Source organism: Aquila chrysaetos, chromosome 15 (genome assembly GCF_900496995.4).
Source record: "Aquila chrysaetos chrysaetos chromosome 15, bAquChr1.4, whole genome shotgun sequence".
Classification (NCBI taxonomy): Eukaryota; Metazoa; Chordata; class Aves; order Accipitriformes; family Accipitridae; genus Aquila; species Aquila chrysaetos.
In genome coordinates, this window is record NC_044018.1 from 20,453,232 (window position 1) to 20,477,941 (window position 24,710).

Genomic DNA, 24,710 nt, shown 5'->3' on the forward strand with positions numbered 1-24,710 from the left:
TCCTGATTTTAAGAAACTTTCAAGTCTGTGCAGAAACTTTTGTGAAACGAAAGCTTACCGGTATGGACCAACTTTGAGGAAAGCACACATGTAACTAAAGGGTAAAAGCCAAAGTCTGCATGAACTCTGGATTCAAATAGTGAAAGAATTCAATGTTATGAAAATCTGATGTTTCAGAATGCAACATCTGAACTTGTGCGCATGCTTTTTTGAATTTGAATGCTTTCTTCAAATGAAGCTTTAAAGCATGGCTAAAATTTGAAATTCAGGCTTAAGAAAAGTGACTTTTTGGAATTCATTTAGCATTCGTCTGTTCAGTAAAATGAATATAAATTAATTCTTCCTTTGTCTTTTCTGTGATTTAGTGTAGCAGTTCAAATACCAGCTAATGGTTTTACTTAGCATTATAATTTAGCTTATTCTGTGGTGATCGCAATCATCTTTGCAATGTAAAAAAACCCATCCATTTTCTTTGATGACTCTAATGTCGTTCCACTGATAGAAATTCCACTGATGGCTGTATCAGTGACTTCTCTGTCTGGTGCTGTAGCTTGGTGTTTAGGAGTCTTTGGGTGGGTTACCATTTCTCCGCAAGAGGCCAGCATTACTTCCCCGTCTACACATTTCCTTTTCCTTAGGCATTTCCTTCGCTTCATGGAGAGGTGGAGGGGTCTCTCCATGCTGCGACCTCCTGACACTGTGCAGTGGGATTAGAGCAGTAGCTTTGATGGAAAACAAAACAGCTCGCTGTAATGTTAGCCATTACCTAAGCATACACCATGGGGATATTCCATTTGCTGTCAACCCTACTCATTCCTGGTGGTGTGGGCATGTCAGGCTGCTGCTGGAAATCTCCACTAATCTGCCGATACTAGAGATATCCAGAAAGCATTTGAGTGGGCAGGTGAGGAATAGCAAATAAAAACATTTTATGAATAAAAAACTATGCCTGTCCTCGGTGTGGAGTTAAGCTCGGGTTTAGCAATGGCTGGAGGTCCCCAGGGCTGGCACCTGTGGAAACAAGGACTGAGCCAATGAATATTTTTTAAAGGGCAGTTATATCTTTCCTGTCAGTAACACTGCTCCATATCTCTTCCATTATTATTCTAGGTGTCCCACCCCTGGGTGTGATGGCTCTGGGCATATTACTGGAAATTATGCTTCACATCGAAGGTACGTAAAGAGAAGGTTTTGTTCTTTAAATCAAACAACTGAAGGGCTAGAAGGGACCTCAACAGACCTCTCTTCCCTCTCTCAATACCGAAGTAGGATTGAGTGCTGTACATACACATGGGTTGGTATAACACGTTCTATTTATCAACAATGAATAGCATTTCTCAGCTTCAGCATGGCTCACTACACATAGGCAGGAAGATTTTTGCTAATATCTAGCAAAATCTTTGTAGAAAATGAATCCAGTTTTTCTGCCTTCTCTGTTAGCCCAGGGAAGCAATTCAACATTCATAAGTTTCTGCTGCTTTACATTCTGAATGAAGTAACTCTTCTCTTCACAGTCTTACATTTTCTGGACTCAAATCCTATTCCTGCATTTTTTTCCCCCACAAATTGTATTTCCTGATTGTTCCTGTCAGTCTCTTCCAGACTCTCTCAGTATTTCTTGAAATGCAAAATTGGACCCAGTTCTTTACCTCCTCTCCCAGCTGAAGCCTTACCAGCTTTAATCAGAGGGAAAAAGTACCTCTTTCATCTAATATGCACCAGTCTTGTTAGTACATTTCAGTATAAAGCTTGGCTTGTTTTTAAATCACAACATATCGTACATAACTATGTCAAGTCAGAAGAATGGAAAGAGAAATTTATGGATGAAAGCTGTTACCTTAACTGCCTAAACTATAACTTTGATCCCTACCAACGGCCAAAAGAAGTTTCACATTTACTAATTAGAGTATTGTTGGTAACCCCAAAATCAATTATGGTGGTACCACTGTACAGGTAATGTTATGAATTCTGTGTAATTAGCAATTCCCCTGTGGCTATTTGAGAACTATAAATCAGTAGAGAAGAGCTGCACCATATTTTGTAAACACCTATCCACTGTTTAGTCAAAGAATAATAGTGTAGCCCACCTCTCTTTTGTTAGTAAGTCTCTTTACTCCCATGCATAGTAATACTGTTGAGTCTGGATATTTGCTTGCTTCACCAAGTCCCTGTAGTTTTACAATTGCCTATAACTAGTCAATACAGAAATTCCCAGTTTAAATGTATTCCAAGTAAAAGCAACAAACAGTTTAAAGTCCAAACATAAATAACATAGAGATTGGGAATGTGCCATACCTTTACACGCTGTAAAAATGAAAGATCACAATAACAATTTCTGTAATGCACAGTTAAACGTCAAAAGTACAAATAATATTATAAAGGAGAACATGTAAACATTTTAAAAGCACTTATGTGATGTAGGAGATTAAGTCACACTTTCAAAGGGATTTAAGGTCAAATTTAGAACTACATTTAACTATGTGTGGATTTATCAGCTCACACCTCTGCCAGCACTATGCTTGGTGTAGCTATTCCCCAACTTTGCTATTTCAGGAGGCTGTTGATGTATTTGGTCATATTAACCAGAAACAGGCAGGACAGTGAAGATGCAGAAGGCAAAGTGTCACGAACAAGAAACCTAAAAGCTGGCAAGGTTAGCAGGGGAGAATCACTGCATGTCGGCTCATTTTTTAAACCCTTTCCCTGGTCATTGTCACCTAGCCACTGTAGGACCGGACCATGAGCTGGATGGTGTTACCTACTTTTGTCTGTAAATTCTTATTTTCTTGTATTTTTGCAGATGAGTGCTGGACCAAGTTTTCATTTGATTCTGCAGCATACTCAGTACACCTAAAGATATAAAAAGTAATTCTGCAAAACTAAGTGATCTGGAATTTGTCCAGTTCATTGGGATTTAACACATTCAACCTTTTGAAATGCCACCATGTCTATATTGACCACATAACTCCTTCGTTTCTTTTCAAAAGGCCTCTGGCAGCCCCAGGTCATAGAATGGTTTGGCTTGGAAGGGATCTTAAAGATCATCTAGTTCCATCTAAAAGATGGAACTAAAACTAACAGATGGAACTAAAACTAAAGATCATTCTAGTTCCATCTAGGGTCCTTGGCTGCCTCCAGGCACGGGGGCACTGACACTGAAGGAGTAATGTCTTCTTTGCTTAAAACCACCAATGTCCCCAGGAGACCTGTCACATTTACACGGAGCCAGCCCGACACTGTTCAGGTCATGATATCTTTTGAGGCCATTTCTGAGGTGGTGAGGCTGGCAAAATGCACGCTCTTTAAAAGGGCAGCAAACCAGTAGCCCAAATCTGGAGCTGTTAAGTATGAAAGACCCCAGAGCACATTCACAGTTAAGCTTTCTAATACCCACACCGAAAATTAGCATTTACCTCTGCTTGCATCTGAGTTGGCATTTTTGTCTGTGTATGATACCATCACTTACAACCCTTTCAGTTTCAGAAGGAAAGGAATGACAAACTTCTCTCCTAAATGGCTGCCAAGATGCCTAGGTATCATCTGTATTTAAAATGGCTGCTCAACAGCAAGCACACATGAAGGCAGATTTAACTCTGCCATAACTCTCTGCAGTTCCACACACCCATTCAATGTATGCAAGATCATCATATCAGCATATACCGGTGTTGAATTTCCCTTGTTGTCTTTTATCTTCATATATAAGGAATTAAACTGATATAAAAATGAAGTAATATGTTTACTTTGTAATAGCTTTTGGTTATTATAGGATAAAAAATATTAAAGCAAAGGCTCACCCTTGACATATGTTTTCTTGGTGAATCTGCTGTCAGAGGAAAAATGAATTAATCATAACCTCAGAAGCTGTCTGTTGGAAATGTCTGTTTAGAGGACCTGAAAGGTCTTAGAATTTTCTAATAAATCATAGTGCCAGAATAGAAAGATCTATTGCAAAAAGATGATGCACCAAAATACCAATAAGTAGGTGATAATTAAATTGATTTAATATGTAGAAAGCATTAAATCATTAGTCAAGGCAGAAATTCTTCATTCAGATTTTTTTATGAAAATGTCATCATCTACAAGCATATCCATCTGTACACCTACTAAAAAAAGTATTGCTTTCTGAGGCATTTCTATTAACTGTTTAGTTTTCAGACGTAAAACCTGATTAGTCTCACCCCGTGGGTACAGCTAGTCTCACAGATAAGCTAGGGCGTTATCTGTAACTCCTGTCCTCTCCCCCTCACTTTCTGCAGTCCAGGTTGTATGGGGAACAATGAACCACCCTGTTCCTGAACTGCCCCCTTGCCCCAGAGCCTGCTTCCTCTTATTCTAAATCCCTCAGCCTCTCTTCCTCCTGCCTCTGTCTTCCTACAGATTATGATATTATTGTTTTCAAATAAAACTATTTTTAAGTGGCACAAGCTTTCTGAGGTTTAGTTTGTACACAGGGAAGGATCGTACTTTGGTGTGCACTATGCAAGTTGGGATGAACAGCGCCTTGCTTTAAAAAGGAGAACGGTCAGCTGCGTTTAAACTAGAAAATGAAATGGGATGAGAGCACTAGTCCAAGCACATGAGCGCAGATGCCTACACTGTTAAATTGTTAGCATGTCCCCTGGCATGGTCCTGACCCTGGGCCACTGAAACTCTCCCAGGCACTTCTCAGAGATGATTTGGGGCTCAGCATGGGTCCAGATCATTCTCTATAAGCAATATGGGTGTAGCTGTCCTGCTTTACAGAGACAGTTTAGCTGTACAGATGTGAGCTTGCTGGTCTTGGGTTGAAACAGCAGTTCTAGGTCCCTTCCGTTTACCACTATAGATGTAGCCATGCCATCTCACTAAAAGTTGCTAGGTAATACACTATGTCAAATATCTCATGCTAACATTCCTCCCTTTCTTTAATTGACTTATTTATGACTTTGCAGCATGTAAACTCTATTTTTGTCTATTTTTCATTTACCAACACAGAATTCTGTCTGTGACTGCATCACCATTTTCTCTGCTTGTTCCTCCCAGTGTAGTCTTCGCTGGTCTTGATAAGACAAAATAACTGAAAATTTTGCTACCACTGTTTCTGTCTCTTCTTCCTGAAGACAGGACCTACTATACAACACTGAAGTACCTTTTGTCATGCTGAAAACAAAAATTTAATTTTCTGTTTTGTTTCTTTCTCTACTGAAAGTTTTCTTTGGTGACACTACTTTGTCTCTCATCTCAATACTTTTGAAGGTGGTGTTCTACTGATGGATTTCTTTTTTAATGTTGATATGTTAAGATGGAAATAACGTTTAAATAGAGGGCAAAGCATGATTTTTTGATAGGCATATTTGTGTCCTTGGCTAGCAACTACTTAAAAAAGTCTTTAAATATCTATTTAAGTCACTGTCAAGTCTACTAAATGGTTTCTATAATGCATTCTTCATATGCAAAGGGAAAGCTGAGCTTATAAGATCTTGGAATAGATAGATCTTTTTCCACCTTGTGTAGTTAAAAACAACATTCTCAGTGTCTAGTTAAATGTAACATTGCTTAGCCTAACATATAATTTTGTCTCTACCAACTCTTTTTGTCTGGGTGAGTTCTGAGCACTTAAACTCTTTCTCAGGAAGGCCTTGTACAGCTCTGAGCTCTGCCGTGTTTTTATTCAACAATTCTATAGGATTCTTACATGACGATTGAGAAGGTTTGGTAGTGTTTCTAATGTGGTCCCTAGAGAAATTTTTAGTCCTACCAAGAGATCCTGGTTTTTGAGCCTATTCTTCCTTCCTTCTCAGACATACAGAGGACGTAATGTCTCTCAGCCCCGAAACACTGGCTTCTATTCCTTTTAAAGCTGTCGCTGCTGCTGCTGCTGAGTCAGCCGGAGGGATTATTAGGCAGAGTTTAAGAGCTGCTTTCCCTGGCTCCTGGGGGACTGCTGTGCGTGTGGGCTGCACAGGGCCTGCAGTCCTGTCCTGCATCACAAACTGAGATCCGCGGATTCCCCCTCGTGGCTGCATACTGCAGCTCTCCTCACTTAAACCACTTGAGCTTTGATTTTGGAAACTGGATGGAATTTCCTATTCTGCCAGTTTTTCAGATAGAACGTGTATCCCTTGTAAACTGTACTCAAGAATGAGAAATTGCATTTTAAAATGTTTTCTTTCACTCAGTCTTTCAGGCTGTCCACGAGCAAAGAAAAGTGGAATCAGGATAGCACAAAGCAAGGAAGACAAAGAAGACCAAGAGCCAATTAGGTGAGAACAAATATTGTCAAAGGGCCTTCATGTGTTTTATAAGCTCATATGTATCTTCAGCTTTTTGTTAAGGCATAAATGTTACTGTGTGATAGTTATCCAAGAGCAGATGACCACATTGATTTCTATGAGTGAACTGCAAATCAAGGATCTGTGCTGATTTATTCAGCAAAGGATACAATATTCAACCAAGGTCTACAATCTTCTATAATTTAGAAACAGTTTTAAATATGGTTTTCACATGAAATTAAAAAATTACCTAGATCTTTATCTCCTAAAAAAAACTTAAATGTGTTTGCATACTACAGACAGACCATACATGCTAAATAGTTATGGGAATAGAGAATTGAGTATTTATATGAGATTGCTGCAACAAATCTGACTGTTTATGCAGTTTGTAAGAGGAACAAATACCTACCTATAGGTCTTAGTTTCTTCTTGCAAGGTGCTCTGATACTAGTGGCCACTGAACTCAGTGGATTTAGTGACTGCTTAGACCATTCAGGACTGGATCCTTGGTGAGGAGCTGCAGCAGTATTTTAGTGTAGGACAAACAGTGAGGTAACTGGCCTTGTTTTGACATGTGTTACGTAGCAGCATACTGAAAAAACATTATTTTCTTTACATCTTTCACTTTGAAGATTCTAACCTGTTCCTTCTAACCCTTGGTATTTGTTTTTTAGAAGTATAAAGGGCAAATGTATGGGGGAATTCCCAAGTAAGGAAAACCATCAGATGAATACGGAACTGCGTTCGTTGATCTCTCTAGGCTGTAGCACATAGTTTGTTATAATCTCTCCTATTCAGAGAGTGGTTAAAGGTGCTCAGCATTTCTGATGAGGTGCTATGATCACTTCATACCTAACTGTTTATACCTAACATTTTCATGACTTCAGACAAGTCTTCTTTAGATTCCATCCCCATAAATAAAATGTACCAATGATTATACTAAGTAGGATTTTATGCTTATAGAGTTTTATGGGCAATTTCCCTGCTGAGTGGAGCTCAGTAGCCAACATTTCAATTCCAGTGTGATATTTACTGTAATGAACACCTGCAATTCAAATACATATCTCAGTCCTTTTGTTGCAATTGCACAATATCAACAGCTGTGACTTCATCTACTGGCTAGCCTCCTTGCAGTTTATCAAAGAACATTTTTTTTTTCATATTAGCAAAGTTCTGCTTGTAACTTTACCCACTAAAGGGTATCTTGACTATTTTTAAGACCACAGTGCATGATTGTTCTTTTCTTTTCATGTCGGGTTTATTTTGACTTTGTTGTAGAGGCTACCAGGTATATGATGGCAAGACAATAAAGTTTATCTCATCTATCTGCTATCCAGATGTCCAGTTCCTGGTTGTGATGGTCAGGGTCATATAACTGGAAAATATGCATCCCATCGCAGTGCGTCAGGGTGTCCTCTAGCTGCCAAAAGGCAAAAGGATGGATACCTAAATGGCTCACAGTTCTCTTGGAAGTCAGTGAAGACGGAAGGAATGTCATGTCCAACCCCAGGATGTGATGGCTCAGGACATGTCAGTGGTAGTTTTCTTACTCATCGTAGGTGAGTAACTATGGCTTATATTTTTCACTTACTAATTCTTTAAATTAGATTAGCAAGATTTGAAATACAGCTTTTTGTCATGGCATTTTTCTGTTCCTTTTGAATTTCATTATTACTTTGAAAAATAATCTTCCTACATATTTTTGTAGATAACTGGAAATCCCGACACACGATTTTTTTGATGCAAGTCCTTGCAGGTAGAGACCTGAATCTGAATCTATAATACACACAAAATTTTAGGGAAAAAAGTGTGCATGACAATAACTGTAAATTTGCTACTGCTTGAGTGACTCTGGACAAATTACCTAAGGATAGACTTTGTAATACATATCTGAATCCCCCTGATTTTCAGAGATGTCAAATGCATTGTTGATTCCCAAACATCAGAGCATGGAACTAAACAATTTAAGGAGCCAGTTCCATAAAACCAAAGTACTTTTATTCATTTGGTAATGAAAATGTTTGCTCAAAATTTCATAAACTTAGCAAAAATAAGAGAACTTCAGTGATGACATTTTTCATAGCTTTTAAGAGATTAATGAAGAGAAAGTGGCCAGTCTATTAGGGATAAATCTAGCTGCCATTTTAGATACTAGGTTACGAGGAAGCAAGGGTGTTCTCAGAGCTTTGGGTGGGAATCTGAGCCTGAACATGACTATAATGCCGGAGCAAATTTCTTATTATATAATCACTAATATAAAAGTCTATTACTTCAAATATGTCAAGCCAATGTACCTAATTTGTCACCCTTCTCCAGGCAGACCTCAGTTGAACTTCTGTACCTTTTAGTTAACTAAACCAACCTAATCCTGTTTTGTAGTCAGTTCTAGATATAGAGGTGAAAAGTGTACTTCTTCCTTCTCTTGCCTGTAACTATTTCCTTTGATTCTTTCTCTGACAATCCTTTATAGCTTAATTCAAAAGCCTCACCCTTACTGCAACCTCTCCAGACTTTGTGCACATAGTTCCTATTTATCATTTAGGTTCAGAGCTGGTTTTCTACTCGGTGTTTGTATGGTACCTACCATGAAGGGATTCCGGTCCATGACGTGAGGTGCTACCTAAGTGGTCAAATGTATTACACAGCCTGCAGCTCCCGTAGGCTTTAGGGAGTGGCAGATGCAAAAGCCCTGACCATTGGTGCAGATGTCCACATGTGGATTTAAGTTTCTGACTTTCAGTACAATATCAGTATTAGTGTTCATGTTTCAGTTTAGCTTTCTTCATAATGGTGTAACATACAGTTAACTCATAGAAATCTGTCATTAAAATTTTGAAATTATTTTACATTTAGTTGAAAGGTACAATATAATTACTAGGAGATTGCTTTCAAGGAGTATTTACATCATATTTACATTTTCAAGGAGAAAATTCTTGCAGCAAAATTCTAAAAGGAATGTATTGATACTAAATTTAATTGTTCTTCAAAATTAAGGAGAAAATGGTACCTAGAGTTTTTTTTTTTAATAGGAAAGTTTTCATGAAAAAAACAGAATAAAATTTAAATTTTTTTTTTTTTTTTTCCAGTGGAGAAACCTAAATATGGCATTTAGCCACATAGGAGCCATGTGATTTCTTGAGTACCATTATCTTAAGCAGAAACTGAGACGTGTAAAAGGCTTACCTTATAAGACCAGTTTTTGGGCAAAAGGGTCCATTCTTAGAGGAGAGCACCAGAAGATGAAAGGGTGCTTAAAAAGACTGACTGAAGTGGACTGATCTTACTTGATTGTCTTGATGTAACGAAGTGCTGATATTCTAAGTCGTGAGCGAGTTTAACAATTTCTTGAAGCTTCCATAAGCTATGGCAATATCAGTAACGAGCCATATTATTTTAAAAATATGATTAATTCTTGCAGAATTCTTAAGATGCTGTTAAAAGGGCTTAGTTCATTTGCTCACACACAAAAAAAGCACTTGGAGCCATTTTAGATGCTTTAGGATAATTTACGTGGCCTCCAGCTGTTGCTCAGAAAGGTAGGTCCAGTGTCGTATTTATCAACCTTAATGATACATCATCTCAAATGACATTTCGTATACAGTATGGCCAACTGAATCAAACTCTGCACGTAGGACTGAACTTCAGCACACTTCACCTACCTTAAGAATCTGCTTGTAGGTGAACGAGATGCATTTACTCCTCTTCCAGTGAATGGCGTGAATGGAGAGTTGTTCACTTCACTTGGTGAAGTAGACACGTGCCTTTAATCTGATTTGTACCCTACATGTCACTGGGTGCATCAGGGGGGAGTGGGATTCCCCTGCTTACAAATAGGTACTGTATGCCATTTGAACTCTTCATAGGGCATGCAAGATGGCCCTACTGGGTTGGCAAAAATAACTGAAGGTTTGTGAGACCCTCCCATTCTTTGATTATGTCAGCTGAGAGCTGAACATGCTTTGCAGGGGACCTGGAAGGGTGCTAGCTTTGTTAAATGAATGGGCCCCAGAGCTCCGTGGCAGCTTTGACACATAGTTCCCATGCAGACATTTAAACGTAGGTGTCCTAATCCGGAGTTCAGTCCCACCTAAATTACAGACTATGCATTTCCTTACCTAAGGATGAAATACCCCCTCACTTTTAGTGTATCCAGTTTAATAGACTGTGGTCTCATCTTCTACCTCTGACAACATTTTGCTATACAGCTATGGTTGTAAATCTCAAAATGCCACCTTCTGCAGAGAAGCAACGCTATGACGATTACACACTGAGACTAGGCTTATGTACAGTCTTTTGCAGGTATAGCTGTGTTCAGCATGTGTGGGGAGAGAGCAGGGCTATGGCCATTAACCGAATCAGTAAAAGCTACTAGGGAAGCGGTAGCTAAAAGTCTTCATTTTTGCCAGAACAACTCACTTCTCTCTTAATAGGTGATTTTTCTTCCCCAGTACAAATATTTTCCTATTAGCAGACTTCTCTAAGCATATATATTAATTGCATGTGTAGTTGTTCTTAATGTGTTATTTGAGAATTTATATTCTGCCATTTGTAGACAGCTGTTAATACGCTATTATCCAAGCAGCTGTAATACTCTGGAAACTGGAACAGCAGACTGGCTTGTGAAAATGATGCCAACTGTTGAATTAATTAAATATATACATATATATAGGGAGAGAGAGAGGTTTTTGAGGCAAAGATTTCTAAGAGCTGCTGTTGCACCTTGTATACGTGTCATTCCACTCATATCAAGGGACCCTGGATTTGATCCACAAGGGCTGGTAAATCAGTACTTAGTTAAAAACCTGCTCCAACTGGTATCATGTAGTCTGTAATTTAAATATATGCATGCTTCTGAAGTGAAAAAGTCACAAATTTCAGTAAATTTTGAATCCTGTGAACAAAGGCACCAACAGAGCTTTCTGGTTTTTTAATGTTTTCCATGCCTGTCTGCAGAAATTCCTATGAATAGTTTTATTTTGTCAAGGAGTTTGCAAAGGAAAGAATGGCAACAGAGGGTTATCAGGAGGGACTTGAAGCATAGGATTAAGAGTGCTATGCTTCAAAATGGAGCCTGTGCTAGCAGGAGAGGCCAGTGTGAAATTAGGTGACCTATCAGCAATATGAAAATGAATTGGAAGGCATGTAAGCATGGAGTCAGTAGATAGGTAAATGAAATAGGTTATAATGAAATGTAAATTGGTTATTATACTGTAGCTTTCCAGTTTGGTTCTTGAACAGGCCCTTACATCCTCATATTTGATTTAGGAAGATTTTTCTGGATGGCATCATTTCTAATACTGTGATCAGTGAGGACTTTCTTAGAATATACTTGCATTTAGCAACCCTGCTCCTTAGCACAGAAGGGGAAATGTGCTTGTGCTGACTTCAGTGGAAAGTACATGCAGAAATGCCTTTTCAGATATAAAACAATGTTCTTGCTCCCATCTCCTGCCCACTTGTATTTAAATCAGTGTTCACCCATATCAAACACAGTAATGTAGCTTTTAAATTCCCTTTACTATGTAAAACTGTTGTGGTTTAACCCCAGTAGGCAGCTCAGCCCCACACAGCTGCTCACTCACTCGCTCCCAGCAGGATGGGGGAGAGAATCTGAAGGGTGAAAGTGAGAAAACTCACGGGTTGAGACAAAGACAGTTTAATAGGTAAAGCAAAAGCCATACACGCAAGCAAAGCAAAACCAGGAATTCATTCACCGCTTCCCATGGGCAGGCAGGTGTTCAGCCATCTCCAGGAAAGCAGGGCTCCATCACACCTAATGGTGACTTGGGAAGACAAATGCTGTATCTCTGAATGTCACCCCTTACGCCGTCTTTCCCCAGGTTTTATTGCTGAGCATGACGCTGTATGGTGTGGGATATCCCTTGGGTCAGTCGGGGTCGGCTGTCCCGGCTGTGTCCCCTCCCAACTCCTTGTGCCCCCCCCAGCCTCCTCGCTGGTGGGGTGGGCTGAGAAGCAGAAAAGGCCTTGGCTCTGTGTGAGCGCTGCTCAGCAATAACAGAAACATCCCTGTGTTATCAACACTGTTTTCAGCACAAATCCAAAACATAGCCTCAGACTGGCTACTATGAAGAAAATTAACTCTATCCCAGCCAAAACCAGTACAAAAACATATGCTAGTAGAGCTATAATATACAAGAGATGATGAAATTATAAGTATTTTCCCCATTTACAAGCTAATGCCAAATAGAGATGAAAATGTGGAGAAGGGAAATTTTTCTTTAGTGTACCTATACACTCACTGAGGACAGTGGGACTCCAAGATCCATAAACAGGTTTCTAGAATAGGATCTGTATTTAAGCAGCAAGGGAATGCCACTGTGTTTGCAAAATGTCTAGAAATTGCTGAAAGTAATGGACATCATCCAGTGCCTTTTCCCTTCTGAAGGAATGTATATAGAAATTGTGAGGTGTTTACGGGAAATGTTTACATATGATAGTTATGGGCTATCCACTTTATGTGTAGGAAGGCTTAGTTAATGGTAAAGCCATCAGAAAGCCTGCAGGATGGTAATAGCAGTGCACTCAGTTCAGCCATCACCTCATGTGCATGTCCTGAGGTGAAGGAGCACTGCCAGTGTTCTTTCCTCCAAAAATTCTACGTTGGTTACAGCTCTGAGCTGCACAGCTGCATTGCTAAGCCTGGGAACAGGAAGATTAGGAAAAGATGAAAAGATAAAAATTCAGGATGGGAGCTGCCCTCTGCAGCTGCTTGCTAGAAGCAGGCAGATACCAGCGCTCACACAGATCCTCAGAGAACCTCTGAGCTCCCAAACACTCAAAGCATTCAGGAGATGATAAATGTGAGGGAAGAAGGATGGAGATGTAGATTTCCATGCGCAGATCCTTTTTCTCATGAAATATGCTTTGCTAGAAATAGATACTGTCTAAAAAACCTGTGTCATCGACCTCAGCTCCTGAAGGGAAGGTTTGCAAGTGCCACCTACGGTCAAACCTCTTGGTGCTCAGGGCTGCAGCTTGAGCCTGTGTCCATAGAACAGCATCTCACCCCAGGGTTTATCTGGGGTGGGTGTTCACATGCAGAGTGCCAAAGGGGAAGCAGCTCTATAAACCAGATGCTTTGCATCTGCTAACGTGGCTGCTAGTGGCTCCTAAATTACTGTAGAGCTTTCAATCTTTGCCTGAAGTCACATCCTTTCTTAGCATCAGCATTTCTCAGCTTCGGCATTTTAAAACATAAAAATACTTAGCATTCGTTCAGTGAATGAGTCTTTTAGAAATTAGCTATATGGTTACAAAGGGTGTGAGAAGGCCTCAGATTATTCTGATTTTTATGTTTTGTACATAGGCTTGCAACCTCCGTTATTTGAGCTTGCCTTTGTGTTGACGCAGTGTTGTGTGAGGCCTATAGATATGACAGCAGGACTTACATTACACTAAGTTGTCTGAGATACTAAATGCCAGCTACTCCTTTCAGTTCATGGAGAAATGAAAGTGCCCAGAATTTAAATGGAGGTAATTGGTTCCTAGCAGGTGTCAGCTTTTCAGCAGGGTAGGAAGCTTATTTGAAATAAAACCTAAATTTTAAAAAAAGTTTTCTGATATTCACAAATAAATGCAGAGAGGAAAACTTAGAAGCTCTATTAAACAACTGAAAATATAAAGTTATATCAGATCTGAGATTCCATATATATATATATATATATATATATATATATATATGTATGATGCAAGGTTCACTATGGACTAATGCAAATTAAAGATATCAGAAGGTGCATATTAATACTGTGGTTCAGTGCTGTGAACCACAAAAATAAGATATGTCATGGTAAAATACCTTGTGTAAAAACAACAAAAAAGTAATTCATAGAATCATAGAATGCCAGGTTGGAAGGGACCTTGAGGATCATCAGGTCCAACCTTTCTTGGCAAAAACACGGTCTAGACAAGATGGCCCAGCACCCTGTCCAGCAGCATCTTAAAAGTGTCCAATGTTGGGGAATCCACCACTTTCCTGGGGAGATTTTTCCAATGCCTGATTGTTCTCATTGTCAAAAATTTTCCTCTTGTGTCCAATCAGAATCTCCCCAGGAGTAATTTGTACCCATTATCTCTCGTCTTTTCCGTGTGTCTCCTTGTAAAAAGGGAGTCTCCATCTTCTTTGTAGCCACCCTTTAAATATTGGAACATGGTGATAAGGTCTCCCCTAAGCCTTCTCTTCGCAAGGCTCACAAACCCTGTTCTCTCAGCCTTTCCTCACATGGCAGGCTTCCCAGTCCTTTGATCATCTTTGTGACCCTTCTGTAGACCCTCTCCAGTCTGTCCCCATCTTTTTTGTCTAGCAGGGACCAAAACTGAACACAGTATTCTGGGTGTGGCCTCACAAGCGCTGAGTAGAGTGCGATAACGGCTTCTTTATCTCTGCTGGTGATGCCCTTGTTGATGCAACCCAGCATCCCATTGGCTTTCTTTGCTGCAGCAGCACACTGTTCACTCATATTGAGCTGGTTGTCCATCAGGACCCCCAGGTCCCTTTCCACAGAGCTGCTCTCCAGCCGGGTAGATCCCAGCCTGTGCTGCACTCCTGGATTATGTTTTCTGAGGTGCAAGACCTTACATTTGTCTTTGCTGAACTTCATAATGTTCTTGTTAGTCCACTCTTCCAGCCTATCCAGGTCTTCGTGCAGGGTGGCTCTCCCTTCCAAAGTGTCCACTTCCCCACCCAGTTTGGTATCACCAGCAAACTTCATCAGGGTACACTTGATCCCATCATCCAGATAACTTATGAAGATACTAAACAGCGTTGGGCCCAATATCGATCCCTGGGGGACCCACTTGTGACAGATTACCAGTTTGAAAAGGAGCTATTTACCAGCACCCTCTGGGTGCAGCCTGTCAGCCAGTTCCCACCCGCTGCACAGACCACTTGTCTGGACTGTGACACATCAGTGTCTCTAGGAGGAGGCTGTGGGAAACTATCGAAAGCCTTGGAGAAATCCAGGTAGACAACGTCCACTGCTCGCCCCACATCAACGGAGCAGGTTACTTTGTCGTAGAAGGCCATCAGGTTTGTCAAGCACAATTTGCCCTTGGTGAATCCGTGCTGGCTTTTCCCAATCACGTGCTTCATTTGACTTGTGATAGCCCCCAGGAGGATTCGTTGCATAACTTTCCCAGGAACTGAAGTAAGACTGGTGGGCCTGTAATTTCCTGGATCCTCCTTTAAGCCTTCTTGTAGATGGGGGTGACATTAGCCTTCTTCCAGTCTTCTGAGATGTCCCCCGGTCTCCATGACTTCTCAAAGATTATAGAGAGTGGCCTCGCAACAAGGTCAGCCAGCTCTCTTTAACACCTTTGGGTGGATATTGTCAGGGCCCATCGATTTGTAGGGGTCAAGCTCCTGTAATAGTTCACATGCCAACCCTTCCTTCACTGATGGTGGGTCTGTGTTGGCATCAATCTGGATTTTTGTTCCCAAGGCCTGGGGCCCAACAGTGCTGGTAAAGACCGAGGTGAAGAAAGTGTTGAGAACCTCTGCCTTTTCAGTGTTGTTGGTGACTAATTCACCTCTCCTGTTTAACAGCAGGCCAGTATTTTCCTTCTGTTTCTGCTTCTTGTTTACATACCTGAAGAACCATTTTTGTAGGTTTTGACATCTCTGGCCAATTTCAATTCAAGATGAGGTTTTGCTTTTCTAACTGCATCTCTGCATGCCCTGGCAATGCCCTTGTAGTTCTCAACAGGTATTTGTCCACTTTTCCATCTCTGGTATGCTTCTCTCTTGGTTTTGAGCAGACTCAGAAGCTCACAGTTAAGCCAATTGCAAGCATCCTTTAAAACACAAAGAATCCAAACTGCCGTGAATTCTCAGGATGCTCTAGACTTCCGAAATACCATGTTCGTGAGGAATTTGTGTCCAGCGATTATATCTGTAGGGAGCCAAAGGTTAAAAAGCACTCTTGAAAGGTGCTCCTATGCTATGTTGAAGGTAATGTTGAAAATGGTAAAAACTTTGCAGAGAGGAAATTTTTCTTGTTCTTCCATTTATCTATTTATGAAATGTGAATACTGTCAAACTCCAGATTTGTAAGAAGCTTTTAATATGCAAGTCATTAAATTATTTGATTGCATCTATTTCTAGCCAGGTCTCTTGTCAAGCCAACTCTTGTCCTTTGATTTATTTGTTGCTACAGTAAGTTGACAGAGCGCCACATTTGAGTCAAAATTATTTCACTCTTAATTCTCATTGTTTCACTTTTTCCCTGGTAGGTTTTTTAAACTTCTTTAGGGTGTTTGTTTGTTTGTTTTTAATCTGCCTGTCACCTCCCTGCCATTGATTTGTTTTGCTGTTTCCCACCTCTTATTTTTTTCCTACAAGCTTTACGTTGCAGTTTAGCAGGAGAAAGTCATACAATGTTAAGAGTATAGAAGAACTAACCAAACTCATTGCATTTAACAGTAATTACAACTGACAATGAAAAGAGTCATCGTGGTGACATTATTGCAAGATGACAGACATGCAAATGTGCTGACATTTCCAAGAAGGCAAAGAGAGAAACATGGCAATTAAATGTAATAATAATATACATATAGAAGAAAAATATTAAATTAAAATCTGTGAGGTGGATCCTGCAGTACAAAGGATTTTTTTACTTAGGAACTTTGTGTTGACTCATAAGCTTGAGGGAAAAGGGTCTTTCTGAATAGCTTTTCAACACCTTCCTCTTCCCATCCTCCTCCTCTCCTACTGCATCTGTGCCGGCCCTCTTCCCTTCTCTGTCCCCGTGGCTCCTGTTCAATCTTTCTTCTTACTTCTGCACTTCTCAGTCCTCAGCATTTGAGGTAGCTGGCCCTCAGGTATCTTCTCCTGAGCGCTGGCAGAACAGGACAGGCGGTCTCACTGGTGTTGCTTCCAGCAAGCAGCCTTCAGCTCCGGGCCCTGCCGCCCTGAACAGGGCCGATGGCAGAGGAGGAGCTCCCAGTTGTCATACACACAATGTACATGGAGGGTCTGGCAGCCAAACACTAACTCACATCTACGGAGCATGTCCAAATGACAGTCTGTCAGAAGCTTATAACTCTGCCAAATCTACATTTGTTTTCATGAGGACAGCAGAATGCATCTCTAAACTCGGAGCAATACCCCGTGAAATGTTAAGTCTTGCTCCAATTCACAGACAATTAGAGATATTCACTGAACTATTGGGGCTTTTTTTTTTCCCCTCAGTATGGACAAAACAAGGTATATGGACAAAACAATGGTATACAAATATATTCTGAGAAATGGAAATTTTTTTCCTATGATGTTTAGAAAAAAACTGAGCCTGGCCAGACAGCTACCATGGAAGATTTCAGTCAGATCAGTTTAAAATTTGGCAAAAGTCAGAAATGACTGAATGCAGAGCCTAATTGTTGAAAGAGCTACGCCCTTTGACTGTGGGTAGTTCTGCCAGCTCTTTTCATTACGAGCTGGAAGAAGGATGGAATAGCATTTTAATCAGATGTACAGTCTATTAAATTGGAATGCTCCTAACAGAGAGCTAATCTAAAAGGACTTAAGAGGTTTTCTTACCTTGGGAAAGTCAAGGAGAAAATAATATGAAATTCATATCAGAAAAAGCAGACTGCACAATATAAACAAGAAAAATCATTTTGCTGAGCAGACCTGACAAATGATAGCAGACAGTAATTTGTACAGGTGCTTGCAATGTTACATCTCCTTGATTTCAGGCACTTAGCAGAAGCTCTCTAGTTATAAGCCTGTCCTCACTGCAGGCATAGCCCATAAAAAAGCAGAGATGACTGGATGGCTTTTTAGATTTGAGGTGGGATGAATTTTCCTCTTGAAGTACCTTTTTTTCTCTGCTGTCTATACAAGTGCCTAAAGAAACTGTGCTTCATTTTAAGTGCCTAAGTGAGCGGCGACTGGTCACTCAATAGATCGCTTGAAATTTTGAGCTGCTCAAGAGCACTAATAAGAGGTATGTAGCTAGAGATACACCTATCTCTGCACAGGGAAGTCTCAGCCCATTTTCTCCTTCACAATACATGCCCTATTCAACCGGCCAGTAAATCCACTGGTCTTCAGGTCATCAGTCCTGTTGTGTGCAGTCCGAGGACCGGAGAGAGGCTGATAAACATGGCAGTAGCCAGCGCCCAGCTCCTGGGGCACTCAGCGGTGCCTGTTAAATGCACACTCCTTCCCCAAAACTTAGTGCTAGGGCCACCTGAAAATCTTGTAATTTGCTGCAGTGCTTCCTCACTCACCAAGGAATACATGAGAGATTTTTAAACAGTTGTTGCATCACTGGGCAAGAGCCAAACCTCTTTCCCTGTTCAGTGATGATGCAGGTCAAAGCTCATTAGCACATGTGAAGAGGCCCACCCACAGAGCTTCTTTGCTGACTAAGCAACTTTAATTAAAAAAATACAATGTAAATTTGCCACAGGACTAGTGTGCCCAGCTGAAGGGCAACTTTGGCAGTGCTCTTACAGTTCCAGCATTTCAAGATACATTAATCATTTTTCGGATGTACATTTATGCCCCAGGGAGATTCCTTTCAAATTGAGTCTGCTCTCAGAGCCTTTTGTCTCAGCTTGGCCATTTTTACAGTTCTACATAATTTCTATTTTTGTTTTTCTTACCTGATGCTTGTTTTCTTCCTTTGTTATGAGGGATAGGCAAAATTAAGCTATAACACTATTTTACCTTTTAAATCTCCAATAAAAAACAAATACCCTCTCATCTTCTGGGTATCATGGCCATTCACTCTGTATCATCGTCCATTTGGTGCTTGCCTCACCAGATTTTAATTCCACTTTAACCCTCCCCCTCTAAAATAAGAAAGTAGTTCTTTCCTGAAAGTCTTTCTGAAACAATGATCAGATATCATTAGAATAATTTTGAAAAGTTTACGGTTTGTTTTAGTCATAATGGCTATATTTCTTTCATGGCCACTTGGGTACTGTTTTAATTTTATTTCGTTCTGGAACAAATGCAAAGATTTGTTTAAATAGAATAAAATCTCAGCTACTTTCCTCAGCATCTTTGGAAAGCAACTTGGATTAGGAGCTGCCACTTTCTGCATTACGTCAAGCTTTTAGTCTTTGTAACTTAGATTTTCCTCCAGATTGAAAATTTAAGTGAAAGTTCTTCATCACCAACATTCAGGTGTGAGTTGTAAATGCACCAAAAAAAAAAAAAAAAGCTTTAGCCAGGCAACAAGACCTAAAAAGGGCCACATTAATCAGAATTATTCTTTTCCAGTGAAGAATTCTGAAACTGAGCTGAACAGACAATTTTTTCCGACACCACACAAAGGCAGTCAGGGTTGTGTGGCTGGTGAGGAGGAGAAGAGATTCCTCTGAGAGTCGCAGCAATCTCCATGCAAAACAAAACTAGCTTGTTTGCAAAACCTCTCTCCTGGACTCGCTTTACTTCACAGCTTGGTAAGAAGCTGGGGAAAAGCCAGTCACCCTTGAATGTAAATAAAAATGAGTGCTGCGCTAGGGAGGGTTCCTTTTATCTCTGCTGGAGTTGTGGATAGAGTATTTCATCCTTTAAGGTGTGTAGCAGAATTTACTCTTGGGAATAAGGAAATCACTAAAGCTGATACCCTTCGACATGGAAAAAATGAGTGGTTCATGGATTTAATATTACACCAAGGAAAGGGCTACTTTGATCACTGAGTTTGATCTCTTAACTTGAACTTCAAACATTACCAAAGAGCTCAGGAGCTTAGTCATAAAAGTAAGGTTTCATCCATTAACAAAATAAAACAGTAGTTTTCACTGTGATCTGTATTTCCCTGAATTTCAAAAGGATTTACATCTGGGGCTTGTTTTGGATCTATCTCTAGTTAAAGAGGTCCCTTGAATGTGACTTGTTCCTTCCTCTAGTCTATGGACAATGTTATTTTTAATAAACAGGAAAAGTGTTTCATTTTCTTAACTTTTTGAAAAATCACTGTGGTAGTGAATCTATAAACATCTTACAGTATTTATAAAGTTAGACCTCAGGATGCTTTTTGGGTACTCCAGGTTGAGGCACTGGTTTCTTTACATCCTGTTTGTTCTTTCTTTGTAAACTTCAGCACTTCACACACCAAATATAAAAGTTATATTTTATTTGACCTTTGTCTCCTACTTTCCCACATCTCTACTTCTCTATTTGGAAAATGTTTTCTTCACTTGACAAGCCAAGTACAATTCCTTCAGCTTCAAGAGGGACCAGACTGCATTTGCCTGCTGAGGCAAAAAATGTATTTAACACAGCACAGCTGGAACCCAGATAAGTAAAATCAGTCACCCAGACAATTGCTCCACTTGATCAATGATCCTCCACTTTGACAGCCTCTCTTGTTTGCATCTCTGAAGATAGTGCAATTACATTCTTGAAGCAGTTCAGGATTTTAGCCCACATTTATTTATTTTTAAACTAAATGTCTTGGTAAATGTTCACTAAACACTAGCTAGATGTCTCTTTCAAACTTTTTGCCCCACTAATTTTCCTTTTATTTTGGACCAGTTTCGCCTTATTTTCTAAATCCACTGAATATATGGCAAGGCGTAGGTTGCAGTCATGTAACCGCAGTCCTAAACAAGAAAGAAAATTCATTCTTCACATTGTGTTCAACTCTTAACAGATGCAATCACCATATACTCTTTATCCTAATTTGTGCATATAGTCTTTCTGCATACCTTCTAGATGATTGGGTTTCCATTAGTCACTACTCTTCAGGGCAGTTAGGGAAAGATGTAGGTGTACGTATGGATGCACCTTACTTTGTGGAGTTTATACAGCTACTAGCACGTTACCTCTGCATTTCTCCATTTATAAAGTCTTCCTGTAAAAACAAGCCTGATTAACGCAGGCTGAACTTGCATGGCGTAAAACCCTGTCACCCCTTTACCTGTTGGTCCTACAGGTGTATAGCGTGTATAAATATCTGTTGCATGGACAGTGCCATGCCCTGCAAAGAAAAGCTGCATGATAGGTCCCAGCCATGCACCTCTCTGTTAGCACCCATGCCCAACAAAAGCACGTTTCCAAATAAATGATGTGTTACAATGTCAGAAGTCTCCAGCTAACCAGCAAAAATTGAGACCTTCTCAAATTTTAGCACACGCCTTACAGGACGTTTGCAGCATCTGACTCTAGATCACTTTAATCTAACAGTTTAACTAATTTTTCATAGTATTTTGTAAATTATGGCAGAGGTTGGCTTTCAAGGATGATGTCCCAGATCGTACTTTTCTTTCTCAAATTAGAGATTAAGCCTGACAGTAGAAATTCAGCGAGAGCCGAGACACATTGCATCTCAACGAGACAAGGTGCTCATGGTCAGCTGGTTGTTGATACCTTGTCTCTGTGGCAGCGGCAGCTCACAGCTCCTGCTGAATCTAAGAGGAGCTAAGAGGGAGCCAGGAGGTGGGTATTGGTGCTTCTCACAGCCCCACCAAAATGCTGTAGCTTCAAGCCCTGTGGCATCCACAGTCTGACAGAGATAAATGATGGCTCAGTATGTTTATACTGTATTTATTACAGCAGTACCCCCAGCAATGTTGTTAGAAAGCCTTACTCATTTTTTATTATGGAAAGAATACTCAACTGTGTTTATATTTTCTTTTGCATGATTTCTCATGTGTATGAGAATAATGGCAGTAGCAAGTGAGATAACTGTGATTAATTTTACTAGTTCTTTGCTGGAATGAACAAGCTGCAGAATTCCATATTCATGTAAAAGTCAGTGTAAGGTTTGTTAAATTATAGAAAACAAACCAAAGCAGGATTACACACTAATTCCAGTTGTTACAGAAAACCTATGACAGGCATCAACTGTAGAGGCTTGAAACTTGATGTGAGGATAAGCATTATCCTTACCAAAACTACTAGCTAGCATGTTCCTCTTGGTCTTTTTTGATTTTTGAGATGTTTAAAGCATATTTTGCTTAACTCCTAAAGCACTGAAATGGCTTGCACTTGTACACTTTTGTTTGCCAGTCATGGGAAGACAAATAAAACATAGATATTTGTGACAAATAAAATCATACGTACTCCTTTTTGTCTTATGTCTCCTTCTACCGCCCAGCCTTCTAGAAATCTTGAGCCACTCCGAGTCTCACTGGGATCTCAATTCAAGCTTTTTGGTTAACTTTACACCTCCGTGAGGTTCAGCCTTTGTGCAACAGCCCACTTCTGGTGCGATGGTGACTTTTGCCCTCTTATTCATCTTCCCTTCCTGTATATCCTGCCCTCTTTTGGTTGTTCTCAACTTAGAGAAGGAGCAGTTACCTTCACGAGAGATGAATATAGTCAAGAAGATAGAAGGGAAGAGGTAGAATTTTCTTGCAGGGTAGAAGCTTATCGTAAAAGTCCTAATTTACTTTTTAAATTATTTAAAGTATTTTTAGGTAACTTAATTAAGAACAGAGCTGGGCAAAGAGGATACATATTGCTATCTTTGTCTTACTCATTTCTGAAGAATTTAGCCAAGTTAAATAAACTGTAGTAGAACTCAATCCTCTAATTTAGGTTACTAACTTAGTATCTGCTTCATTGAAATTGTAAGTGCCTGGCTCAGGAAAGTGAGCTAATCCACTTACAATACAATATACAATTAATGGAGAGACAGGTTTGCCGGTGAAGACCTGCAGAGGAAGTTGATGGCATGGCCTGGCTTTGGCATCTTCCCCTGTGTTGAATTTGGTACCTCTGGAAGTTTTGGATGCTGTCTTAAATTGCGTAAAGCCACAGGAAAAAGTTAGGACCTTCTGTTCATTCATGGCCTCTTCTAAGGACAGACACGTAACAAGCTAAAGGTAGTCCTAGTGGTACATGATGCATATGTTAAAGCCACGAGTGTAAGGGTCAGGAAGGCAAAAAGAGGAAGCTTGCGATTTGGGAATTCAGTTGCATGGAAAGAAAGCCCTTTTGGTCGAAGCCCTCCTCTGTCTGTGCATATTGTATTAGATCACCAGTGGGTAAGAACAAAATGAATCTGGCTACAGGATGTGGAAGCCTTCTGCATCCTCACTGGTAGGCCCAAAAATGGGCAGCCCTTTGCCTTTCCCCTCACTAAGTCATGACTCAGCCGGGTGCCATCTTTCTGCTTCCAGTTTAGGCAGAGGACATCTGGTGCCAGTATGCCAGAACTGGAGCAGAGGTACGAGTGATATACAAGTGCCTACCCTTGCAATAGATATCTTTCCAATAGAGATAGCGTGGGCCAGAGACAGTTGCTATTAGGCAGCTAGAACGTGGCCACCCTGTTTTGTAGAGTCGGAAAGCTTAGTAGTGCAAATATGGGACATCGTTGTACCTGGTGCCTCAGGGTGAGAGCGTGATTTGGAGCACACTGAATGTACTAGTAGAGGGGTAACCTCTCAGACAAGATGTCTGAGACGATGTCTACAGGTTTAGGCAGTCCTGAAAACTAGGTGTACATAACCATGGCCTGGGAATAAGATTGGGGTTTTGGCACCAAAATTTGGATGTAGGCACGCTGAATCTCACAGTAGATTTCTAATGCTTGTGAACATCTTTTTGTTTCGTTATTCTTCCGCACTTTCAGGTGTGCAGTTCTAGCATCCAGGTTTCTTGTTGGTCTGTATGCTGTACTTATGGGCTGTTTGAGGGATAATTTTATTTTGAGGGATTCCCTAGGTTGTCATCTGTCAACACATTTAGAGAGGAAAAGGCCGCAGACCAAGATGAGAGTAAACTAACACAGTTGTTACAATGCCCGGTGATGGCAACTCCTGAAAAAGAGTGAGGACAAAATATGAGGAAATTCATTAAATCAATTGAAGGGATGGATACAAAAATGAAGTCAATTAAATGATGCAGAAACTTTGCATATACTGTTATCTTTTATTCTTTTCCGTTTGCCAATGATTTGTTCCCAAAACGGCTAATCTTCTCCACCTTAATCTTCCTCAAGGCTCCGTTTTGACACTTCAAGAGGACAGTTGTTTAAGGTCCCACAGTGAGTCCATAGCGGAGCTTGGAACAATGATCTGGCATCCTACCACCTAGGCTACAGTGAGAAGCTACTAGATCGTGCTATTTCTTGATACTACTAGTATTGTTTTATTATACATCTCCTCAGTAACAGAGCTGTATAAAATATTGAACACTGATTCTTTTGCTGAGGAAGGGAAATTTTTTTTTAGACATTTTTCTGGGAAAAGTCTCCTTTTTTGGATGGCTGCACTTGATAATAGTAGCCCAGGCTTTTCAGAGAAACATTTTCAATAATTAAACATTGTATTTATATTATAGGACTTTATTTAGTAGGAAGTTGGGTCTTTACTTACATAAATGCTTTTAATCAAAGATACCACGTTCCTCAGAAATTTGTTCCACATTACAGAGATTATCTGAGTATTAGCTTAGAATTTTATGTGCACAATTAAAAATTGTAAAAAAAAATAATCTTCCCTTGGATCTGAAGAGGAAATATAAATGTGACTGTATGC

The 24,710-nt window shown here is 40.1% G+C and overlaps 1 protein-coding gene across 19 annotated transcripts in view; it reads left to right on the forward strand.

Annotated features, from left to right (window-relative positions):
- Positions 1-24,710, forward strand: part of MYT1L (myelin transcription factor 1 like) — a 312,013-nt gene that overhangs the window by 276,453 nt on the left and 10,850 nt on the right. For all 19 annotated transcript variants that reach the window (XM_030037591.2, XM_030037592.2, XM_030037606.2 and 16 more), the window contains 3 exons: positions 1,111-1,173; positions 6,159-6,242; positions 7,589-7,810. In XM_030037591.2, coding sequence (XP_029893451.1) covers positions 1,111-1,173; positions 6,159-6,242; positions 7,589-7,810 — 369 coding nt within the window. The remainder of the gene's footprint in view (positions 1-1,110; positions 1,174-6,158; positions 6,243-7,588; positions 7,811-24,710) is intronic.